General features: G+C 39.4%; 2 protein-coding genes and 1 pseudogene across 3 annotated transcripts; all 3 read left to right on the top strand.

Annotated features, from left to right (window-relative positions):
• Positions 1–605: 605 nt before the first annotated feature.
• On the top strand, positions 606–5,252 carry LOC145502482 (uncharacterized). Its single transcript, XM_081481802.1, has 5 exons — positions 606–658; positions 1,008–1,087; positions 2,015–2,240; positions 2,717–2,997; positions 3,385–5,252. Exons 2-5 carry the CDS (start codon positions 1,030–1,032, stop codon positions 4,560–4,562), a joined length of 1,743 nt encoding a protein of 580 aa, XP_081337928.1. The 5' UTR covers positions 606–658; positions 1,008–1,029; the 3' UTR covers positions 4,563–5,252.
• A 1,113-nt stretch (positions 5,253–6,365) lies between these two features.
• Positions 6,366–11,507, top strand: LOC145502806 (uncharacterized). Of its 2 annotated transcripts, XM_081482193.1 has the most exons (3): positions 6,366–6,654; positions 9,754–10,173; positions 10,812–11,507. In XM_081482193.1, the coding sequence occupies exons 1-3, from the start codon at positions 6,594–6,596 to the stop codon at positions 10,928–10,930; spliced, it is 600 nt and encodes a 199-aa protein (XP_081338319.1). In that variant the 5' UTR covers positions 6,366–6,593; the 3' UTR covers positions 10,931–11,507. The 2 variants fall into 2 exon arrangements, with proteins under 2 accessions (XP_081338319.1, XP_081338318.1); XM_081482192.1 differs by lacking the exon at positions 6,366–6,654 and having other exon boundaries at positions 9,565–10,173.
• A 7,018-nt stretch (positions 11,508–18,525) lies between these two features.
• LOC145502072 (cytosolic Fe-S cluster assembly factor NUBP2 homolog) lies at positions 18,526–23,484 on the top strand (annotated as a pseudogene).
• The last annotated feature ends 646 nt before the right edge of the window (positions 23,485–24,130 follow it).

Below are 24,130 nucleotides of genomic sequence, written 5' to 3'. Positions count from 1 at the left end.
GTGGTCTTGCACTTAATATTGACTTTAGAACACGCGGCTATAAATTCGCAAACCAGTTTCTAGTTGCTTGTTTATGATTCTCCTAACAATTTGGTACACTTGAGCCCAGTTTTATATGGCCTGGTCTTCTACAAGTGTCATGTACCGCATGCAATAGCATATCAAAGACTGAAACTGAAGTCTTAACGGCCATTTGATTCCGGTTTGGAGACCTTGCATTTTTTTTTCTTTCCTTTCCTCTGAGTGATTGATATTTTCTCATAACTTGACGCTTGCTGTCAAACGCTTGTCTTAGCATTTTTTTCTCACTGGCTTACCTCGACCAAACCTGCTTTTGGGGCGGGGAACTAAATTGAGTGAATGTAATTAATAAATTGATCACTTAAGAAAACATGCACTAAGCTAAGGGAGCTGTCACAACTTGTAAATCACGGTTTGGCACTCCATGTCTGTTGTTTAGTTCTGCTTAGGTATACCTGAGAAATTTATACACTTCCTTTTTGCCGCCCAGATATCGCAGGTACTCCGGTGGTAACTATTCAAAAATCTGTCATTTGTCAAAAGGGAGGTCAACTCAGCTTATCGATAGACAACAAATAATTTCAGTTCTACAGCAAACGGAAAGCCTCTTAATTATCCTTTGGTCTCTGGATTTCAGGTGGGAAAGAGTATTTTTGATGTTTTGAATTAAAATCTACCTTACTGTTGAAATACTTGAAAAAACATTATTCCATCTATGACATGTATATGACATATTTGTGATGTAATGAGTGGTCAGTAATCTTCAAGCGTACAGTACGCGCTTTTGGTAGCTATAGACATTGGGAAAAGGAAGCTTATATACTAGAAATCTAGTTATCGATCCCTTATAGCATACTTCGGATAGAAAATTACTACTTAAGGGTAAATATTTATTGGAAGATATACGACCCATTCAGCGCTAGCGAAGTTGAGTTTTGTTGTTGAAGGTACGCTGGGTTTAACATTTACATTTTGTTTGGTTTAAGGTACAGACAAAATACACCTGAAATGAGGAGTGTCGCAACAGCGGTTTTAATAGCATGGTGTCTGTCCATATGCCATTACGGTAACGTATGTTATATACAGTGTGGTACAGCATTTCCCCGCGTTATTTGTGCTTTCGATTCTTATCAGTCCAAAGAGCTTAAGGCACCCATTTGGATCAATCCCATTTGAAGGAGCTACATCACAGTTTGCGCATTTTGAATCGTTTAGCCTAAATTTTTCCAGTTTGTCGTTTGCAATCGGTGTTTATCTTCTCCATCCTTAACCATTCTTGTTCGTTTATGGTTTTTTATTATCTCTTTGGTGTTTTTCTATCTTAGTAAATTGTTATTTTCATATATTATATATTTTATATAGTTAAAGGTAATCTTGTAAGTGGCCAAAATAGCTAAAAATGCCATGACTGATGAGCTCCTTTATAAGCTAAGTGTGGCTCAATTTATTTCTTTACTTGTTTTGATACCTTTATCTATAGTCTTACGTGAAGCTGAACCTCATTTATCCGTTCAGCGCTGGTAAGAAAATAGGGTTATAAGGAGTGCTCCAATTGAAGAGGCTCGCAGATGAAAATGATTATAAATAATTCAGTCATTAACTGAGCTTTCCCTGAGCCAAATGAAAGGAGGAAAAACAAGATGGTTGTATTAACTGGATGGCCGTCATTAGGCAGGGTTCAATTCATAAACATGTTGAATTCACTTGAGGTTCGTATTGGCTGGGGAAATTAATCGAATTCTTCTATAGACTTGAAAAAGAGAAACATCAATGTTTCTCCAATATAGATCAAACACTGAGCCCGTTAACAATAACGCTTTCATGATATTGGCCCTTCAAGACCTTTAAAGATGAAATTTTAATGTATCCTTTCTCAATGTTAAGCAGATAGTTCCGTGGTTTTTGAGATCGCTTCAAGACTTTCAAGACACCAAGTTAAAGTCCCACTTGTTTTTCCTTTTTCGTTTTAATTTCTAACTGATTTTTTTTGAAGGCTCGACAGAAAACTGTAACATGGAGGATTGGAGTAGGTCATTTAGCCAGAAAGGTTTCACAAGTTGTTCATCCAGAGATGGTTATTACTACATCACCGGTTTTGAAAGGACTGATGATGACTCGCTCCTAGGACTCAAGAAAGCAAAGTGCTGTAGACGAAGCCAAACCTTTTGGAACGTTCCAACGCAGTGCCAAATGCCAAACTGGATAAACACGATGGGAAAGTAAGAAAACTGTTTTTTTTCTTTTTTTTTTTAACAGTATTTAGCTCTGCTTTGCAAATTGGGGGCGCCAGCTATGAATATGAGTAGAGACAAATATTGTAAATAGGATTGAAAACTTGTGAAAAATCCAGGTGGAGGCTGACCAGTTGCAATAGGCTATTTTCAAAAATGGGGGGGTTGAATTTGGGACCACCGAATGCAAATCCTTCCATAGTTCGTCTTGTGTGATCGTCAGGGTGAGAGTCGTTTAACATTTCAACAAAAATTCTTTTCAGAACTACATGTACCCTCATCCGGACGATCACGCAAGACGAACTACTGATACTCCTGGGTCCAAACCATTTACAATGTTACAAATCCATCTAGTCGCAGGGAAGAGGATTTGAGCGCGGGACCTCCATAGTACAAATCCTGCACCCTAACTGGTTTAGAGATGTAAACTCATCAATTTCTTTTTTTGTCGCTGTTTTGCCTAGTCAAGGTGCGAGTCTTTGCCTTCCTGGATTTTTCCTTCGAGGACTGTATCGCGGTGCCAACCATAATATTGGAAACATCGAATGGAGCAAGTGTTGTAAACCATCTCATCATCCGTATGAATATAATGGATGCTACAACGAGGACGTCAGTAACACTTTCAACAAGGCTGGCCTGAGTGAGTGCAAGCAACCGGGCCACTTCATTGTTGGATTTAGGACAACGTCAGGAGATCACAAACTCTCTAATATTGTACAATTTAAATGTTGCAAAATGGCTGAGGGTACGTTTTTTTTTTTCTTTGACTATGTCGTCCTGCACTACTCATGTGATGATTATGCCATGTTCTTGTCCTTGATAAAATGCAACTACGGTCGAACCTCCCGTAAGCGGACGCCCTCAAAACCAAAAGAGAGTGTCCGCTAAAAGGAGGTGTCTACTTATGGGAGGTTGAAAATGCAGTGTTTGTATGTGGCTGGCACCATGACAAAGTATCCGCTCGTGGCAGGTGGCATGTCCGCCTACTCTTAAAAAACGTAACTTAAAAGTGAGCTTGTTGAAATAGCGCTCGCCCCACTGACTAATAAACGTCAGGCTAAGATTTACATTACAGGAGGAAGAAAATAAAGAAATAGCTTGCAAAGTAAAAAGAATTGTCTTCTTCCCACAGAAATTCCAGCACTAACAAATATGAGAGATCTAAAACAGCGCGTTATGGACACCACCATGGACTATCTCGGTCAACTGGCTGGCAATCTGGGATATGCCTGGGCTGGCGGATGCTGGGCACAGTACACAGGTGAAGATTTCCAGAGAAGTGGAGAGACGTGGGAAGCAAGCAACAGGGATCCATGTCCCGGAGAAGGACCAAAGAAAGATGTTCGTTTAAAGATCCATTATGGCAACTTCTCGTTTGGCATGAAGGACGTCATATTTGGCAAGTCTGAGATGCAGTCGTTTAGTCTGGAAGATGAGAAGTTTCTGCAAAGTTACACCAAAAAAGCCATCAATGACAGAGACAGTCCTTATTCGCCCAAGGTTGAGCTGGAATTTCGAAGTGCTCGTACGCTGAAGAATGTCAAGACCACCACATGGGATTCGAAGTTTGGCATTGAGGTGGGTCTGGAGTATGAGCCACCAAGTACGACGGGTGGAGTGGGATTCTCAGCGAAAACAAATTTTAAATACGAATGGGGTGGAGATGAAGAAGAATCAACGGCCGATGAAGACTGGCACATTATCAACATTAAAGAAGCCAAGGAGCTACCCAAGCGGTCTTTCTCAGAATGGCGCGCTATCAGGAAACCCCAAAAAATTACAATCCCGTACACAGCAAAGATTCTGCCCAAATTTTCGGTTATTCTGGAGGGTTACATGAGATGGGGTGGGGGCTACGATGGACAGTCTACCAACTTCCATTCGAAGCATCGAGGGTCAGGCAACCGTGTGGTCGTGAAGCACAACTTTGGCGATGCACAGAAACCATTTTACGAAGCCTTGAAAGAACAAAGTGAAGAAAACATGCATCCTTGGCAATGGCACGCAATGAGGCAGCGTTACCCAACAGCCAGGGAACTCATTGATATCCTAACAAATGAGGATCTGTATACGTTCACCATGACAGGCCAGTTTGAAGAAACCACGGAGTACGAAGTGAAGTCCACATGGAGTGCCTCTAAGCCCATTGAACAGCTCCAGGAAGATGTGGGACTTAATGCAACGTTGACATTGGTAGCAGACGAGAACAAGCCTCCAGAGTTTCCACGGATCAAGCCTCCACCGCCTAAAGTAGAGACGATCGACAACAGTAAGGAGATGAAACCTCCACCTCCTCAGCCAGTTGGATAAGGAGATAAAGAACTCAGAATATGATTTCAGAGTATAGGACCACCCAATGACAAAAATACACAACACGATTCGAAAACTACGATAGACTGATCAACTCCCTCAACATCGCTCAGCACTAATGTATATGCAATAATCGACTTGTCATTAAGGGACTGAAATTCTTCTGTTTACTTATGAGTAAAGGTTACGAATCCTGAATTGGTGTATCTGTGCATCTGTGCATGTTGCATTCAAGTTATTGGCAGCGTTGAACGTTCTTTCTTGCACGGTACGCAGTTCTTCGAGCAGATGTTAATTGAGCTGGTGCCGCAGACGTAAGACCAAAGATAACAAAACAAAATTGTTGTTTTTTCTTTGTTTATTATCACAGCTAAAGAGCTGAGAGCACGTTCAGCTGCGATTTGTGAATTGTTTTAAGTGAAGGAAAAGGGTCATTAGGATAACATTTTGAGATCATTTACAGCGAAGCTAAGAGTAATTGACCTTGTAAAACTATCTTCAAACTAAGGAAATAAAAGCAATTTTCATGATTAACGAAAGAACGGTTGCCATTGTTATACTCACCTGGTAACAGCCGCTTGTGCGTAAATTTGACGGTTATCATCATCTTCAATGCCAGCATTGTTAAAGGAAGATAGGTTAAGAGAATTGATCACCTGACTGGGAGGAATGAAAAAAAAAAAAGAAAGAAAGAAAGAAAAGAAAAAAAGAAAAGAATCTCAGACGGAGTTCACAAGGCAACATGCCAGAAAACAGAAATCGAATGATCACGAAGAACCTAAATGACGCAATATTCTACATTTTATTAGCATTGTGTCCGCTTTTGACATGCTGGATTGGCGGGCCACATAGTTTACTTTTTTAATATTTAAGGTCCCTTCCACATAACGAGATCTTCGAAAGAGAAGTGAACGCTTACAAGAACAAGCATACCAGTGCTGTTGTGCAGTCTCAACCACAAAGTATAATGAGCACGTGCCTGCCTCTTGAACGGCTGAACCTCGAGTCACGAGCCAACTCGACCTCAATTTTGTTGTTGTTATGAAACACGCCAAGCCTTGTCAAGTATGTATTCTAGACCTGAACCTGGCAGATTTGATTAGTTCGATTATTGTCGACATTCGTCTGATTTCGTTTCCTGTTCGTTTTCCAAACAGTTGTCATAAAGTTGTTTTTCTAAGCCAAGAGCGGTGGGTAGTTATTTTAAGCAGCGTGAAAGTGAGACACCCTATTCATAGCAATTGTAAGATCAGTTTTCACTTTGCCGTATGTTGTAAACAACGGAATACGAATTCAGCCAAGCAAGCGAGATACGCAGGCATAATATAATCTGCAATATGCCGTCGTAATTCTTGTTTTTATCAGTAATCCGTGTTTCTCTACGCTGAGTTGATAAAATTCAGTTGTCACAAATACAAAGCGCCGGTTCCGTTTTATTTCTGTTCTAGAATTAAATTGTCAATTAACATTGAGAAATTCTGTCTAGAATTTTCTCATTACTTCTTTTTATATCTTTTTTCTACGGTCAGAGATAAAACGCAAAATTGATCATGACGAACGTTTTATTACAGTTTAGGTTTTGTTTTTGGATTTTAAGCAATGATCTCAAATGAAAATGTCTGTTCCTCAAGAAAGGAAAGGTGCAAGTCTTCTGCTACTGTATTTTATTTTGTGAATTCGCAGTTTTAATAATTATGTTCAGCGGTTTTTCGATTATGAGCGATTCTTATGACGGTGTTTTGGTTTTCAAAGACATTTCGAGTCTAGAAGGGTTCATTGTCCCCTTGGTTTAGGGAAAAAAAAACAAACATCGTGGAAAAAGGAAAAAAAGACCAACAGACAGCCGTAAACTAGAGCCCGACACGAAGTTACATGTAATAACTCGTGAATTCTTCATGTCTGGGGCGCGAGTTTGACACGTGCTACGATTAACCTTAAGTATGATACGACATCGATATTGAAGAAGACTTTACAACAATTCATTTTCTTTTCTGAACACGCAAACTTCTCTTGCCGAGTTGCTGTGGGGAAATGAGGACGTTGACGATAATTTTTGTGTTAACCACATTGGTGACCTTTAACATCGGTACAGGTATGAGCTTTGTATAGTTAAGACGATGTCTTAAAAGTCTTGTTGGAGATAATGAATCTGATACAAGTATTGTCAGAGTTATATTTGAGGCTATTCGTGCCCAGTCAAGAAAGTGCTGTTGAAATATTTGTTACATATATTATCACCTCCAAATTTATCTCGTTATCTACAGAGCTAAAATTTCCTTAAATGTTGTTTTATACGAAAAGATAAAGTTCCTGCTCTAAAAACTACAGACTAACTTCTCGAAAACCTTGCTAATGATACCAGTGTCAAGTTTTTGTGCCTTTGCAGAGTTTTTACGGGATTTAAAACAAAAATGCGTGGAGTTCGTGACTGTAAGAGAATCGTTCTTTGGATCTCAATATCATATCACACTTTAGTTGAGCATAGAAAATTGATTAAGAGCAAATTATTGCTACACCGCTCTGTCATTCGTACTTGCCATGAGCTCACTTTTAAATATAAGAATTTTCTTCACATTCCATGAAATTTTCTCTGCAATCGAGTAAGACGTAAAACATAATCGATTGAAGAAAGGTGGTTGATAATAAAGTTTCCTTTTAAATACTATTTTTTATAGCTCGTAAGTTCCTAAACCATTCTTTTCATCCTTTTACTGTTGCCTGTTTCCAGTAAAATTATACATCTTAATTTTAGCAGTTAAATGTCAAACACTGTTTTATGATAAATGAACACTATCGCTTGGATGAAGAAATTAAACCAACATCAATTCATAAAAACCCTGCAAGGTCACGCCGCAATATTGGGCATACCTCACGCTAGAAGCACAGAGTGTCAGTTTTTACTTAATGACAATATGCGTTGCCCTGGAAAAATATGCTTTGAAGAAAAAAATGCATTGATCGCTGAAGTGCCGAGCATAACTGAATTGACTTCACTTCGACGAAATAACAACTTCTATGTTTGCATTCCTGTTTCAGTTGAAAACTTGACTGATCCTATTTGAATTCCAGATAACATAGTCGTTGTAGGTTTCCGTCTTTGAAAGCAAGAACAATATCTATTACTTCGCTTTGAGTGACTGTGTTCAAAATTAAATCAAAACCAACACAAGGGAAAAAGACAGTGAGTTGTGTGGAGCTTAATATCATCCAAAAGATAGCGCAACATTTGGCAGAAAATAGATTTATTGACATGAGTGCCGAGTGTGGGGCTAGCGATAGATCAGTACCAAATCGTTTCCCTGTTTTTTCCTAAGGGAAGGTACGTTTTTTTATTGGGGGGGCGAGGTGGGGGGGGTGGGGGGGGGAGAGTTGGGTCGGGGTATTTTAGAAATATTTCACGAAAAAAGTCGTGGCCCTCCCACTTCCCAGAATGGATTAATGCATGACCCTTCACAAATACCTACACAAAAACATCTGACCCTCCCCCCCACCTCCTCCAAGACAAAAATAACCGTGGCAGAGTAGCAGAGCGGCAGAGTATGTTGAGCACCTTGCCCAGATAAAAATGCGCAAGGCGAGGAAGAAAGAGGAGACTGAAAGAGAGTGAATGGAACGGCTGAACCGGGAGTACAATGACACTGACTGGGTTGGACTGTACAACTCCGATAAGCTGTCGTCCTTGAGGGTGGACAAGTTATCCTTGTACTTTTCCCATCACAAGATCACCTTCAAAGGGAAGAAAGCTGAAAAGGTCGCAATGATCAAAGCGCACATTGGCAGCTTGCTGTACGATTCAATGGAGTGTCAACAACCTCGGCAGGCCCCGCTAAGAAATGCGCAGCAACAAGTGACCTCATCACTTTCCGAGATTGAAACTGACTCGCAAAGTGATGTAGTAGATCGAGTTGTCGGTTCAAGCCCGAGTGGCTTAAGTAACGAATCGTCACCGGAGATCGATTTTATACCAGAACCCCGCGCGGAAACATTACCGCCGTCAAAATATGGACGAAAGCGGGCACGGGTCGAGAGAGACAATTATTTTAGTTGGGACAAGATAGTTTTTTGATATAATATTTCGACACCTGTAAATAATTTAGATTAATCTTGACTGGTAGCTTTGCTTGTATATACAAGTTTTAGGTTTCTATAAACTTTGGGTGTTTGTTAACAAATAAGAGTCAACTAAGCGACATGGAGTAACTTTTTCCTTGCCAAAAAAAACTGTGACCCTCCCCGGCTGCGAATAAAACAAGTTTGACCCTCCCCAATTTGTAAAAGAATTTACTAATGACCCTCCCCTCCGAAGCCCCGGCCCACCCCCCTCCCCCAAATAAAAAAAACGTACCTTCCCTAAATTAATTTAAGAGAGTATGAAGGGTATTTTGAAAGAAAGTTTATTCCCCATATACGCCTTATTCCCAATGGAAACTCTATTAAGTTATTTTTAGATCACTCCCAGGTTTGGCAATATTAGGCTGCGTTATCACTTGGTGCCCGAGTACTGGTGTCTGGGCGGGCACCGGCAAAAAATAGTGTCTGGTTCACATGCAAACGGTGTACTTCGTCAAAAGACATTACTGCCCCGAATTGTGCTCGGGCACCCTAACTCGGGCACGAAGTGCAAACATACTAGAAATAGGCAGTCAGTATCAGAAGGTTAAGAGTCAAGTGGTTCAAGTGGTACACCTCACACGCCTCGTAAAATAAGGCCTAGCACCCCGCACCTTGTTAAGCCGTACGAAACGAACACCTCCCCTCTAATGGCTCTAAATATTTACTAATGAATAATACCGAGTGAACTAAAACCAACCGTTAAATTTTAATTATTTTGCTCTTACTTTTTTATCGCTCTTTTTTATGAGACGCCATCAAAGTTAAAATGAAGAAAATGTCGTGTGAGGTTAAGAAATTGAATGCGTGATATGTATGTAATTTCTCTAGCTCCCTAACATAGCAACAAATCAGACAAATGGATTGTGAGAATTAGGTAAGTGATGGACAAAGAGTAAAGTCTTTTCGTCTGTTTCAGAGGTAATAGTTTCAAATCTATAATACTCTTTTTCTTTGGCCATCAGAACTTAACAAGAAATAACGCGCATGCAAATTGCGGACATAAACATGACAATAAAACGTATTGTTGGAAAACAAAAATACCGTATATCTGCTTACTTGACGTTTCCTATGTTTCAAGTCTTTGTTTCAGCTCGTTCGTCCCAACTGTTACACAAGAAGAGGGTTACCTTGCGATGTCTTAATGATTTCATGCTCTTGCAAATTGACCTTCAAGAAATCCCCAAGATCAAACCATCTTCACTTCATCTACGACACCTCTCCTGCAAGCCACATCACGTGACAAACACAACTGCTCTCTTCAAAGTACCTCTTGAAGGGTGCGGGACAACCCGAGGGACTAATGACCGATATATCAAGTTTACAAACGCGGTAGAAAATTCGTTGTCGCTGAATGAATCGCGTTGGGTGATCGTCAGACATGTGCCCGAGTTCCACTTTCCATTTATGTGCTATTACCGTCCGAAATACATCATAACTGTTCAGGAGGGAGAGGGGCATGGGACGGGAAATGACAGTGGAGAGCAAGAAAAGCTTAAAGGTGAGAAATAGGGAGCTTAAGAAAACTGACACAGCGGGAACGTTACTAAACAAAAGATGCTTTTAAAATAAGCAGCCATAAGCGTTGATTTGCACTGCATCACAAATCGAAAATTAACGATAAATTAGCCTGCTCTCAATCAATCACGATGGAATATTTTTTCCACAGTACCATGGAACAATGCTGATGCAGTACACAGTGCACAGTACACAGTACACAGTACACAGTAGAAAGTAAACAGTAAACAGTAAACAGTACACAGTAAACAGTACAATGCAACAATAGTAACAATGGTTATTAGTCCAATAGTTACTAGTACACGTTCTACTGGGATCTAACGCTTTCCGGGTTGATAATTTAATTGAGTCTTTTGTTGGTTGCTTGGATTGAATGGATTGATCAATATATACCTACAGTTGGAGAGGTGTTCCATTCTAGCTAAACATGCTAAATGATCTTTTCCAGTGTGTTTGATATCAGAAGAAAAGATTAGAAAACGAAAACATCCTATGCAATAAACAACACCAACCCCACCTAATGTAGAATATGCAATGCCAGCAGAACACGGCAGGGCTTTTGTCTTACTTTGAGCGCATGCGTGCAAGTCCAGACAAAAACCAACTCGTACGTTTCCACAGGTCATGCAAACCACTCAAGTTCAGTGCCAAACGAGACCTCTTCTGCTGGAAAACTGATGTTATGTTTCCATAGTACAGTGCCAGTTGTACTCTTGTTATTCATTGCGGCATCCAGCTGACGAGCCATGACTAAGGGCCATGCATAGACAGGGCTCCAGCTGATACCACTGAAAAGGACTACCCTGGTTAAATAAATTAGTTGGGTCATTTCGGCAAGGTCGCTAAAATTCTAGAAGTTTTGCCAGCTTTAGATCACTGGCACCGGTTTACACACCAAAGAATTCGCATTATTTCGGTCATGTACAAAATTACACTCAAATTGAAAGAAAACTTGAAAATAGTAGTTTACTAAGAATGAAATAATAGTAATAATAATAAACCATAAGCGAACAAGGATAGCTAAGGATGGAGAAGATTGACATGGATTACAAATGACGGACTAAACGTTTCAAAATGCGCAAACTGTGACGTAATTCCTATAAAAGAGTAGATATCATTATTCACAGGATAAATCGCTAGCTAAAAGCTAGCTAAGAAAACAAAACAAAAAAGACGAAAAACTGCGTAGTTTAGGGTAAAAGTGAAAGGATAAATTTTTGACTATCGCACTAAGAAACGATTTTTTTTTTCAGTTAAACACAATCTGTATTTATTTACCTTACCTTTTTTCGCTAAAGGAAGTTATGTAATTTCCTTTGTAAATTATATGTATGAGCTAAATGGCAGGTTCTGCTTGTTTATTGCGGAATTTTTGTGGTAGTTTGTATTTGTCCCTGATGATAACTCATGTAGATAAGGGAATAATATGACTCTTTGAGGGAATATTGTTTATTTGCACTCGTGTCGAGTGTCATGATCATTTGCGGCCCGCGCGCGAAACACAAGGGCTGCAGCCCTTGCGCTTCGCGCGCGGGCCGCAAATAAAGGTACAAGACGGAAGAGTAGCAATCATATGTCCTAAATTGTTGATTTGTTGTTGAAAGGAAACTTGAAAATAGTAGTTTAGTAAAAAAGGAAAACAACAATGAGATAACAGTGAGCTCAAATAAACAGTATTCCCGAAGAAAGTCAGGTCATTATCATTATTATCAATATACAAGGCCAAATAATATCAAGAATGCGAGTTTTAATAATCATACAAGTCAATAATGAATTCATAATCACATTAAATCATCATGTAATCACAAAGTTATCCTGAAAAATTTGTATGCTGGTTACCTGTGAGATTACTTGGTGATGGTGGTTGGCCTTTTTCCGATTTAACTTCAGTGTAGAATTTTCTTAGCAATTTAGTTAGCTCAACCGGTGTTGCACAGTTAAAGTCAACTCTTAGCTTTCGTTCGTCTCGCCATTTCTCGAATTTTTTCTCACCCAGGTGTATAAATTAATGGGAACCGGCGAATTAATTTTAATGCTGGGGCTAACCCGCGGGTGGGCTAGCAACCCATCCAGAGGAGAGTAGAAATACGCCTAGCCACGTCATGCCACTGAATAAGTTCCGGCTGTAGGGGCCACTGGCCTGATACAGACTTAATTATCGGGGCAATCTTACAGAATGCTGGGGGTACCCCTGCAGTGGGTTAGTATCCCATCCAGTCGGGGGGGGGGAGGGGGTAATAGCCAAACTCCTAGATCATCATCATCATCATCATCAACATCTTTATTTAAAAAAACGGTAAATACATCGGGCATTAACAATTTCATATAAAAGCTACAACTTATTACGAAAGACTATGTATACAGATTAATCTTCTATAATTTAAAATATTGCTAACTATTAAAGAAAAGTAAACTAAATTAAAGCCTGTTTTTCATGAATGCCGTGTCGGAATTAATTGACAATCGTCGGAAATTAGTCAGAGATGTTGCTTGCCTAACAGCTGAGGGTAGACTGTTCCAGAGGACTGCACCACACTTGTGCTTGAAAGGCTTTATTTTATTTGTCTTCGCCTTCAGTTGTCACAAGTTTGATTTTTAATTGCTAAGCCGAGGAGCCTTACCTTGTGCCTTTAAACGAACTATATAATTACTGAAACGAATATCCCGGGCCATGCGCAGTCTCTGCGATGGAGTTGTTGTTGTTGTTTTTTTTCTCGTCAAAGTCCGCATATATATTTTTTTTTTTTATCGTGTATAGATATATACGTCGTGTAAAAATCTCCTACATGTACCATCATGGATGCTCGTCTAACATCAAATTCCTTTCGCCGATAGTCGAGTGATTTGATTTCGGGGCTTGAAGGGATCTTCGTTCGCTGGACCACGTGAGTAGAGCATTTGTGGCAACCCCACGGCTCCATCTCCCGTATTCCCGCGTACAAGATAAGTTCTAGAAAGTCAACATAATGTGATGCTGCCAAAAACGAGATGAAAAATGCACCTGTATTTTAGAAACGAACGCCAAGGGAATTTAGAGGCAATCAGTGGTCTCTGGAGTAATACTTTGCCTGTTATTCAAATGATGCAATGAAAACTTAAACGCGCTAATTTGATACTTTACAAAACTTGTTATTAATTCCTTCAGTGTGCGCGAGAAATCCACACATTTGATAATGAAATTCAAACTTAACGACGCAGTTTCCTTTGTCCATGCGCACCTAAGCCAAATTTCATTTTCAAACTCCCTAATTGCTACCGACGTTTAGTTCAGTTTGAGCTGTTTCCACTTCGCGTCAGATTTTCTGACTTTTAGCAATGCGAGCGAAGCTTTAAAAGGATACAGCGAGTTTTGTTTAAACATTGAGCATTTCATTTCACGTGAACAAATTTAATTTCTTGAAGCCATGAGACTGAAAGCTCGCTTGACAAGATGGCAACGATCCTTCAAACGGTTTGATTCAAGCATTGCTGGGCTCTGTGGTTCTCACCAGTTAGGACATTTCAGAACTGCACTGTACTAATCTTTAGTGGCAACCGACAAACAGGATTAACGATGTTGAACGATGCAATCCGCCTTAATTTCTTCTTCACCGGAGAGACATTTAGATACAGTCACCCTGTTGAAGTATGCGGAGACAGATAAGAGAGGCAGGGCAATGGAAAAAGCCTTCTTAGAAGTAGGAGCGAGTTTCTCATTCTATATAATCAGCAAATAGGTTGAACGTTATTCTAGAACCATTTCTGGACATTTTACTGGTCATGTGATCTTTTAAAAGACTAAACAATCTCTTAAGAAAGTCGGCTCTCAGTAAATTTCGGGCTTAACAACAATTTAAAGTGCCAGCAAAAACTTGACGTTTAATTTTCCTAGAAAAGCTTCAACACCAGTACCGTGGAACAATGATCTGAAAATTATATCAAAATGCTTGAGTTAGGAATCGAATGTATGGAAAGCAGTAACTTTATCCGAGGAGATGACTCTCGCACATTTACCCTTACACTCTTCGTAAATAAGTTTCATTTTTCATAAAAAAAAAAACTCTTTGTGATAAGACACGGAGAGACCGAAGACAACATGTAATTATAACAGGTTTAAACTTAGTTTTTCTTTGTGAATTATTAATCTAAACACCTGTTTTTCTCTAGATTAGTCCTTGAAGGGCTGATTACTGTTTAGTACGTACATCACATGCATATCGGTGTCGCATCAGTCTACTGATCATAAGCCTGGTTCAGTTGTGGCTTATAAGGATCCATTTTATGGAAAAACTGGAGTGATTCCTGGCCGGAGATATGTCTCGAAGAGGTGAATGCAAGGAAACAGGAAATTTGAGAAAACTTTCTAATGGGATGGCAAGCAGGGTAGTCTTTCCTGAGAACAACCCGGCTGTGAACAATTCTGGTAACGATAGGATAAGTAAATAGGGACATAGGTGTCGACTTGCCTCTTAGAAATATCCGAGATCAGCGCTTAATTAAACGAGCCAATTCACCGTCTATTTTGAAATCGGAGTGATCGCCGAGGACAATCATGCATTCCTAAACTGGGTGGAGAGTTTCGCGCGTTCCTCTCAGTGCTTGTTTTACTTTCACGTCCAGGGGCCTATTGAAATGATATTACATTTTTTGCCTCTAGAAGCACTGACAAGGTCAGGAGTAGTTTGTATGTCGAATTAATGCTTCACCTAATGCATGCCGTGGATAAAGAGTGTTTTGGAGTCTTTCTTACGTCAAAGTTGACAAGTGTGCTTAAGCAGCGTTTGCTTGTTGTCTTTCTATTTTCTGCATGAACAAGAAATATTTAGTTATTGGGTTAATCGAGAATGAGAAGAACTTCTTCATGGAAAGAAAATTTATGGATAGTGCCGAAGTTACGTTAAAATTTGTGGGGTTGTAGTTAAGTTACTAATTATTTTCTTTTGTTGTTTCTAAACAGTTTATTGACTTGTTGTAAATTACATAAGACAAAAAAAAGTTGCTAGCTGCCTCCTTGCGATGTTCTCTACGACGAAGCTTGTGCAATTTACTGACCTCAACAAACTTGGCTTATTATATCCAGCCCTCTTTACCTTACGCTTATTAATAACCTATATGTAATGCTATGTTGGACTATGTAAAACAATGGGGAATATCTAATTATGTATGGTTCTGTAGCACTTTGAAAGGTTTTAAATGACATTGTACTTTTAAGTTATTTTCTGGAATGTAACCAAGCTTAAAGTTTGGTTATATATGGTTATACGAGTTTACTAAGGACTTTGTGTTACTATCAGGAAGATGTAGGGCCCTCGGCAGGGCTATATCCGGCTCAACTGTATGAAAATGTATTGTTATGTAAAGGTATATAGGCCCATGTGTGGCTATGTCAAGCAATCTAGGGATGTAGATAGAGTCTTAGAATGCGTGAAAAATAGCTCTCTATGACTATTTCTAAATTTTGATTGGGCTTATACCAAGTTTATTCTAGACTCAATCGAAGCCTTGTCATGGGTGTTTGAATCCTCCGAACTATACCTAAACGCATTGTAGAACTGGAAATCAAGACAGGAACTCACTCACGGTATCATTCATTATTGACTCGTCCGATCTTTTGTAACGTTCGGAAAACCTCGGACATCTTGTGTAACCTCCGAGAAAAATGGAACGTTGTCGAACATCTTCGGTCATCCGACTAATTCGGCAAATCGAGCACTGTAAAAGAAGTTAATCTTTCCAAATCCGCCTAGTTCGGTGAAAAGAGCGTCTTCGGTAGTCTTTGGTAACCTCCGGGAAAAACAAACATTGTTGAACATCTTAGGAAATCCGACTAACTCGGCAAATCGAGCACTGTCAAAGTATGCGCAGAATATCTTCGGCCGGAAATACGACCTATCTGGCAAATCTAACATCGTCTAAGAAGTCAATATTTGGAAATCTGACTTATTCGACAACAGAACCTCTTCGGTAACCTTCGGTAATTTCCGCGAAAATCCGAGTAATTGGGAAAAGTCGAGTATACTCCCAAAGAAGAAAATTCCACGGGTGTCTGGAAAACCCGAATAGCGAATAGTCGCGAATAGCGAACAGCGAATAGTCCCGAATAGCGAATAGCGAATAGTACGAATAGTGCGAATAGTGGCGAACAGTCTCGAATAGTGGCAAATAGTGGCAAATGGTGGCAAATAGTAACAAATATGTACGGTATCCAGTATCGCGCAGTCAACCTCGTAGCAACTTAGGATGGGATTTTTCCGCTAAAAAGCACATACGCTCATCAGGACAAAAAGTGTTTCTAAACGTAATTTCTTCTGTTTTAACCGCTGCAATAGCGTAAATACGTCTTTATTAGGTTATCCTTGTGTTTTCTGTTTTCTTAATGTCGGCGATGGACAGCCTACTAGCCTGAGTCCGGAAAAGAAAAGGTAATAAATTCACTGAAATTCTGTTGCTTATTTGGATAATTAATTAACTCAGGATATTAGATCTAAAGCGGTGACCATTGAAGACTATTCGTCACTATTCGCCACTTTTCGCGACTGTTCGCCACTGTTCGCACTATTCTAGACTATTCGCTATTCGCTATTCGCGACTATTCGCTATTCGCTATTCGGGTTTTCCAGACACCCAAATGCCACTGACCGCAAATGAAACAATTTCGGTAACCTCTGGGAAAATCGAACAGTGTCGAACATCTTCGGAAATCCCACTATTTCGGCAGGTCGAGCTCCAATCTGTGGAAGCATGTGCAGAATATTATTCGGAAACCCGACTAGTTCGAAAAATCGATTTACTGCCAAAGAAGACCATCTTCGGAAATCCGACTAATTCGGCAGATAGAACATCTTCGGTAACCTTCGGTAACCTCTGGAAAAATGGGACTTAATTTTTCGAAAATATTCGGTAATCCGACTATTTCGGCAAGTCGAGCTCTGTCAGTCTCGCGTTCGAGTGGTATACCATGAAATATCCCACAAGACACTTGTATTTTCATAGTATATACACTCGCCTAAAGGCTTGTGTTTATACCAAAAACTGATTCAAATGACTCGTGCGGTATAATTATTCCATAAGTCACTTTCCAGCAGCAAAATTCGTACATTATCCATGTCATCTGGAGCCTACCCTGGTCTCAGAGATTTTTCTTGATTTTTTCCCAAATGAGACAGCCGCGAGCCGCGAACACGAGTCGCTCTCTCGCCGCTTCCCGGCTCCCTCGCGGCTGTCTCATACGGGGAAAAATCAAGAAAAACCTCTGGGACCAGGGTATCTGGAGCCCTAAAAATACTCAACCCAAGCAATAACGTGGTAGGGCTATAGCCCTTCCTCCTTCTCCGCGGTCTCTGATTTCATTTGTGGTGTTGTACATATCTTTCAGTAGCCTGAAATGCCAGTCATCTCCCACCCTCAGCTTAAGGTGGGACTTAACCTAAAAACACTTAAAAACACACCATGTTTCAAACATTTTTTCCTGGCTAAGAGTTAACTCCAAACCATGGCAAAGTATACATTCTTAAAAAGCTCAAAGAGCAAAGATTATGAAAAAAATATTTGTGTACCCTATAACTGTGTTGTAACCTGACACCGGCTGATTAAATCTGCCACCTGCTGGGGAATGCCAGGGCTTACTTGAGAAAAGATAACTCCTACTAGAACTGATCAAAAGGAATAATTTTTACATTTTACAAAAGAAGACAAAAAGCTTGCTGGGATAAGCAGAGAGATTTTTGAAAAGTTAAAAGCACGTGAAATGATGACCACTTGAATCTGATACAGAAAATCTAGCATACGTTTCAATACATAACTTTGACAGAATCCACTGGATGGAAAAGTTCTATGCTTATCCCACAGAACGTACTAAAAACAACAAATCCTGAAAATTTTAGCTCAATTGAATAAATCCTTCTCAAGATATCTTTTCTAGACGGCGAAAATAACTCGTTTTGAGAAAACGAGCTTTAAACTTACAGTAACAGTACTTGTCAAAATAAAACTTCAATACCTTAAGATTCGAGTTCCGTAAAAAACAAAACTTCGAATTTCTTTCAGAATTTTAGGTTAAGTCCCGCCTTAATCCCCGGGCGATTAGGCTGAAGGCGGAAGATGATTGACATTTCAGGCCAACCTTTCAGCATCCTCGAAGACCCAGGGGCAGTTAGTCGGGACGACGCGATATTTTGGGGCGAAAGCATACTTCTTGATGTAAACTTCCGCCAGAAAATATCGCGTCGTCCCAACTAAGTGCCTCTGGGTCTCCGAGGATTACCTCTTCAGCTGCTGAACTTTTACAGAGCAGCGGGAAAACCTCGCGAGCCGACTGTACAAGAGGATGATCAGCAGTTTCCTTCCCAAATTCAAGATGGCGGACGGTGAGTAACGATCGTGCAAAGAATGTGTTAAAAATTATGGTGTATTTTTTCTGTTTTCTTTAAAGTAAAACTAAGCCAAAGTATAAGTCCTATTATTTTATTTTTTGCGAATACAATTTCAGCTTCCTCTGCGAAAAAGGGCCGGAAAATGTGCCCAGTCAAGGTACTTCCTTCTCATCTGAAGGCTAAAGCAGCCAAAACCAAACACTTAGAATATGTTCTTTACATGCCTAGCGACATTGTTGGAACTGCGCTCTCTCTCTAGAGTCTGATGAGTAGGCAAATACAGCAAAGGCGCTGACGGTAATTCTCACTGAGTTACAATGTGGTTTTTGTTCGTAAACTTCAAGCAAACTCTTGAAGTTCGTGTTAAAATCTATATATCAAGCACGTGATTCTAGTTTTGTCCGGGTAAGGAGGAGTTGGTAAAAGTACTGTTAGGAAGCAGATAGCATGGACTGTTTACAACAAAGGAAAGAAGGTAAGCTGAAATCTTTGCGTTCTGTTGATCGAATTAAGTTTACATTAACATTTACCCGTATTAAGTCAAATTGATTTATACTTAGGGAGGGGCTGGAGGGGGTGGGGGTGGGGAAGCTTTATCGGACGATTTTATATGTTTTGGATTGGTCTTTTTTCAGTTTTTTTTTTTTTTGAAGTTTGGGAGAGAGATTTGTTATCAGAATATTTACAGTATTGGCCTCATGATGTGTGAACAAGTCAGTAAATCCTGACTTGGATTTACTGCGTCTTTCAATAACATGCGGACTCTAAAATTCAAAGCTCAACTGACAAATGCGTTTTTCGCTACTGTCAATCAAATGTTTGGTGGCTCCTCCCAGCTTCTGACTACTACGGAGTGCACGGTAATCAAATCAAATCGTTTAGCACAGTTCAGACAACATAGTCGGAAGCTGGGAGGAACCGACGAACATTTGTTTGACGGTAGCGAAAAACACATTTGTCGGTTGAGCTTTGAATTTTAGAGTCCGCATGTTATTGAAAGGTACAGTAAAATGTTCACTCTGCCTTCCCCCCAGCACCTTCTGTCTTTCTCCACTCCCCTACCCCCTTCCACTGAGTCATCCTGGTAAAAATCTGTGGATCTGTTACTGGTAACAGAGAAGTGTCTTCTACCTTGATCACAATAAATGGCTAATCTTTGTGTTATCTCTTTTTCTTCCAGGTTGGCATACTGGATGTTGACTTTTTTTGACCAAGTATTCTAGGGATGATGAATGTAGAGGGAAAAGATATACACCAGTGTTCTGCTGGGTCAGTCATAACATAAAGGATCATCTTCTGAAGCCATTCCATCGGAGCCATTCACTAAATCATGCATATACTTTAATTTACATCATGTAACAACACTTATACTTGTGTTTGATATCACAGTAAGAGTGAAAGAGTGTCTATGAACTTAAGTGGCTCTTTACAGTAAAATTCCTTATCTCCAGTGTGATAGCAAGAACCTGAATTGAAGTATTGGAGCAGCTTCTCCGGCATGGAATGCTGGTCTATCAGGGGTCACTATCCTACCTCCTTGGAACTTTTGTGGGTGAACTTGTTTGATCTTGGGAAGTTCTTTAATTCACAAAATTTGTATTATTTGCAGTTTAAATGCTCCTGTGTATTAATTAAATCATGCTTTTCATATACTTACATCACTTTCTAAATTTATTTTATGAGATCAGCTGTTATGTTATTGACATCAAAGCTTGGCTATGTTCTTTGCCAAAAGTGTTTAATACAAGTATCTTGTAAAGATCACCTGAACCTTTCTCTTTAGTTGGGTTTCAGTTTACACAGACAAAGACCAAAGACTGGCTGTTATGTCAATTGGTTTCTTGTTAAATAACAGAGATGATGCCATTGTGTGGAGTCAGGACTGAAGAAAAATGGTGTTTATTCCTTTATGCTCTTTACTTATATATATATATTTTTTTAACTTGTGTAAACTGAATGACCTGTTCATTAGCTAATTGTTAATCAAAGCAAGATCTGAGTGTCTCAACACCAGTGAAACTCTACTGATTAATAGAAATCACTTCAAGGAGCTATGCCACCACATGTTGAGTCATTTTTTTGTAATGCATAGAATTACCTTTTAGTTAGTTAAAAATGTAGGAAACCTCAAAAAAATGTTTTCTAACTAATGGTAGCTATAATTTACGCTTTGCTGATAGTGAGCAAACAATAATTAATTTTCTTTTTCTGAGGGCAGTATTATTCTAATAGTTGATATATATTGGCAATTTTTTTTATGGAACAGTACCACAGCTGGTCACCACTGGATCTACAGTGTAACAGTTTGTACACAAGTTATGCAAATTCATTTCGAAACACTATGGCTTTTTTAGGCTTTTGAATGAAAAGGAAAATGCTTTCAGCAAAATGTATAATAACTATTAATTATTTTAAAACAACTTTGTTCCTGACCAGTGCACTAATACTGTCTGCAATTAATGATTTTTAAAATGAAGCAAATTCTGTAGAGTGTTACAAACATTTTGATGTTCCTGCAGACTTCCTTGAGTTCTCTCAACAGTTACTGGTATGTTCTTTTTTAGCAATGATGAAGCAGTTTCTATTGGATGTGTGTTGGGGTGACCTGGATTACCTGATTATTGATACACCTCCAGGTATGATGACAGTATAAAACATACTTTTCAGAGGCTTGTGATGTACTGATGTGTAAGATACAGTGGCCCAGTGGTTAATGTTATTATACTCCAGATCAATAGAACTGTTCTGGATTCAAGGCCTGTTCATGGATCTTTGTACTGTGTTCTCAGGTGAGAGACTTGACTTGCAATCCCTCTCATCTCATAGGAGGAGAAATGAGTACCAGCAAGTTGTTGGGAAACCTGAACTGCAAAAATACAGGGATACTAGGGGATATCCAGCAATAGGCTAGCTCCCCATTAAGGAGATTAAGGGAGAGGTAACAACACTCCATACTAGGAAATTGGAGTTGACCTCCCTTAATCAGAGCAGATATACTCTTTATTGTTAGCTTTGCTGAAAGTACAATAGTGCACACTCATTTTGCAGTATGCAGTGTAATCCAATCATTATTGATCTGTTCTAAGATTGGTTTCATTCAATCCAGGGACATGGGATGAGCACATTACAGTTCTGTAGTAGAAAATCTGGACATTACAATCCATGGAGCAAATAAAATTCCTGTCACTACTCCTCCGGTATGCATAAAGTATTTATTAAGTATATAACCTTTCTATATTGCTGTCAATTATTAATAAGACTTATTTGGATTTTGGAAAGTTTATGTTTGCTTAATTTGAGCCGTAACAGCATTGAAGAAAGGCCAACCTTTCACTTATAGGCATTTAGCCTTTTAATAGTCAATCAGTTCAGACCCATAGAATCAGCTCTGATCGTTTTTTGGCCAAAACCTTAAGATTAGTTTAGTGTCAGTCAATTGTGATTAGCAAGATTGGTCTTTAACCCTCATTTTTCGTCCTTTATACTTAAAGAAAAATATCCAGTGGTTGTTCCTGCAGCATGGGATAATTCTCCATCTTTCATTGCTTAATAACAGAAACAGTTTAACCAATAATTTACCAGAATGAACTATCATCTAAGTAATGCTTAGTGTTTTGATGACTTTTTGAATAACATTCCTGTTGTTCCTCAGGGTGTGTGGCAGTGTCTGACGTCAGATGATAACTAATGTTCTGCAAGAAAACTAAACTCTCAATCCTGGGCGAGGTGGAGAACATGAGTGGATTTGCCAGTCCTCATTGTAGTGTAAGTGTTAGCCTCCTATACAGATGCAAGTCCATGCAAAATGCATGTGTGGAGGAGGCTATTTCTTTATATGTCCAGGGCTCCAGGTGAGTTTTAAAACTCACCTGGAGCCCTGGACATTTAAAGGTTGGGTGCCAATAAGGAATTCTAACAGGTCAATTTCCAATGCTCCCACCAAATCACTATAATTTTTCTACTAATTTATCGGATCATGCAGCTGATCTTGTCGGGTTTTTGACCTGAGACCCCTCACTAATCTGGAACACTGTATGTCATTGAAAAAATATATTTAATCCACTATGATTTGTTTTATTTTTGACTGTTATGGTGTACCTTAATCTTCAGTGTGAAATAATATTCCACTTTCTTTATTTTAGGAATGCGCAAATTTGTTTTCAAAAGGAGGAGGTGAAGCCTTGGCAAAGAGCTGCAATGTTCCATTTTTAGGTAAAAATACTTATTAACACTCGTTACTACACAGGAAGGGGATAGAGGGGTGAGGGGCAATCTAGATCATGTCTTGTGGAAAATGGTCTTGTCACCATTTATTGCACTTGTAAGTATCTTAATATAAAAAAAAATCAGCAGAGTATATTGTGTAGTTCCAGAAAATATCCATACCTCCCACACGGAAGGGATTTTTTCCAAGACCCCCTTCCCCCACCCCTCTGGAAATTCCAATTCAACTTGATACATTTCTTTAAATTTTTTGGTCTTAGAGAACCCCCCACCCCCAGGAAATTCCAATCCCGTCTGTGGGGGGAGTATCCATGATATTTTCTGGTACTGCACATTGTCTGGAAATGCAAAGGTCTCGTTTGCTGGAAGCTTAAGGAATGTCAGCCAAATTCGTTGTTGTGTCAAGCTTTTCACATAGCAGAACAGATTGTTTGTGATCTAGTCTGGTCCAGGGGTCATTGCAAATTATTGCAGAAAATTCTCACTGCTTTGATGTGTTCAATTTGAGGAGAGTCTTCTAGCTACATCTCACTTTCAAATCTTGAATGAATAATTTTTTCCTCCTTGTAGGTTCTATTCCACTGGATCCCAGTCTAACGCAATCCTTAGAAGATTTCCAAGCCTTTATTGATTTGTTTCCTAACTCACCAACACTAAATGCAGTTAACTTAATCATTCCAAACTGTTATAAATGGAAAGCAATGGAGATCAGTGATTGAAGGAACAAGTACTTTTTTTTTTCAAAAAGTGGTTGTTGAGTATGTGGCATATTTTGTACAAGTGGACAAATTTGACTTAGATGGCCAAGTGATCAACCACTGGTTTCCCCTTACAGTGCCGGTCTCTTATCAATCAAGCCAGTGATGAGAATTACAGCAATCATCAACTGAAAGATATTGTCCTGATGTAGCAACAAATTCTCAGAACTCTGATGTCAAGAGAAATGAAGGACAGTAAAGGAGAATTAACAGTTTGAAGAGCAAGTCTTGGGCACTTGCCCATTGGGCAAGTGAGAATGAAAAGTTACTTGCCCAGTAGCAATTAATCTACTTGTCCTGGACAACTGGACAGCACTTTTTTCAAGCCCTGCCCTAGTCATTAATGAAGAAAACATAGAAAAATATGGCTTCACTCCTGTACGAACGCTTTTGCCACTCACTTAAACCAAGCATTGCATTGTTGTGGGAGCATATAAACCATGCACAATAACCTCCTTCACAAAGTTCTACTTGTTAAAGCAAGGAAGTGTGATTACTGAACAGCATCTTGATTTAGGAAAAGCTTTGTTTGAATTTTCCTTCAATACATAGTTATACAGTATGTGTGACTTCAAGACTTGTTTGTCTGTGACTTCTTCAGTTGGTT

Source organism: Orbicella franksi, chromosome 11 (genome assembly GCF_964199315.1).
Source record: "Orbicella franksi chromosome 11, jaOrbFran1.1, whole genome shotgun sequence".
NCBI classification, from domain to species: domain Eukaryota; kingdom Metazoa; phylum Cnidaria; class Anthozoa; order Scleractinia; family Merulinidae; genus Orbicella; species Orbicella franksi.
Note: the sequence above shows the minus strand (reverse complement) of the source record. Positions and strands in the feature narration are given on the sequence as shown.

Coding starts and splice junctions, on each gene's coding strand:
- LOC145502806 (XM_081482192.1), top strand. CDS start 9,660: ATGCAAATTGCGGACATAAACATGACAATAAAACGTATTGTTGGAAAA. Junction 10,174..10,811: donor AGAGCAAGAAAAGCTTAAAG/GTGAGAAATAGG, acceptor ACGTTTCCACAG/GTCATGCAAACCACTCAAGT.
- LOC145502482 (XM_081481802.1), top strand. CDS start 1,030: ATGAGGAGTGTCGCAACAGCGGTTTTAATAGCATGGTGTCTGTCCATA. Junction 1,088..2,014: donor TCTGTCCATATGCCATTACG/GTAACGTATGTT, acceptor TTTTTTTTGAAG/GCTCGACAGAAAACTGTAAC. Junction 2,998..3,384: donor ATGTTGCAAAATGGCTGAGG/GTACGTTTTTTT, acceptor TTCTTCCCACAG/AAATTCCAGCACTAACAAAT.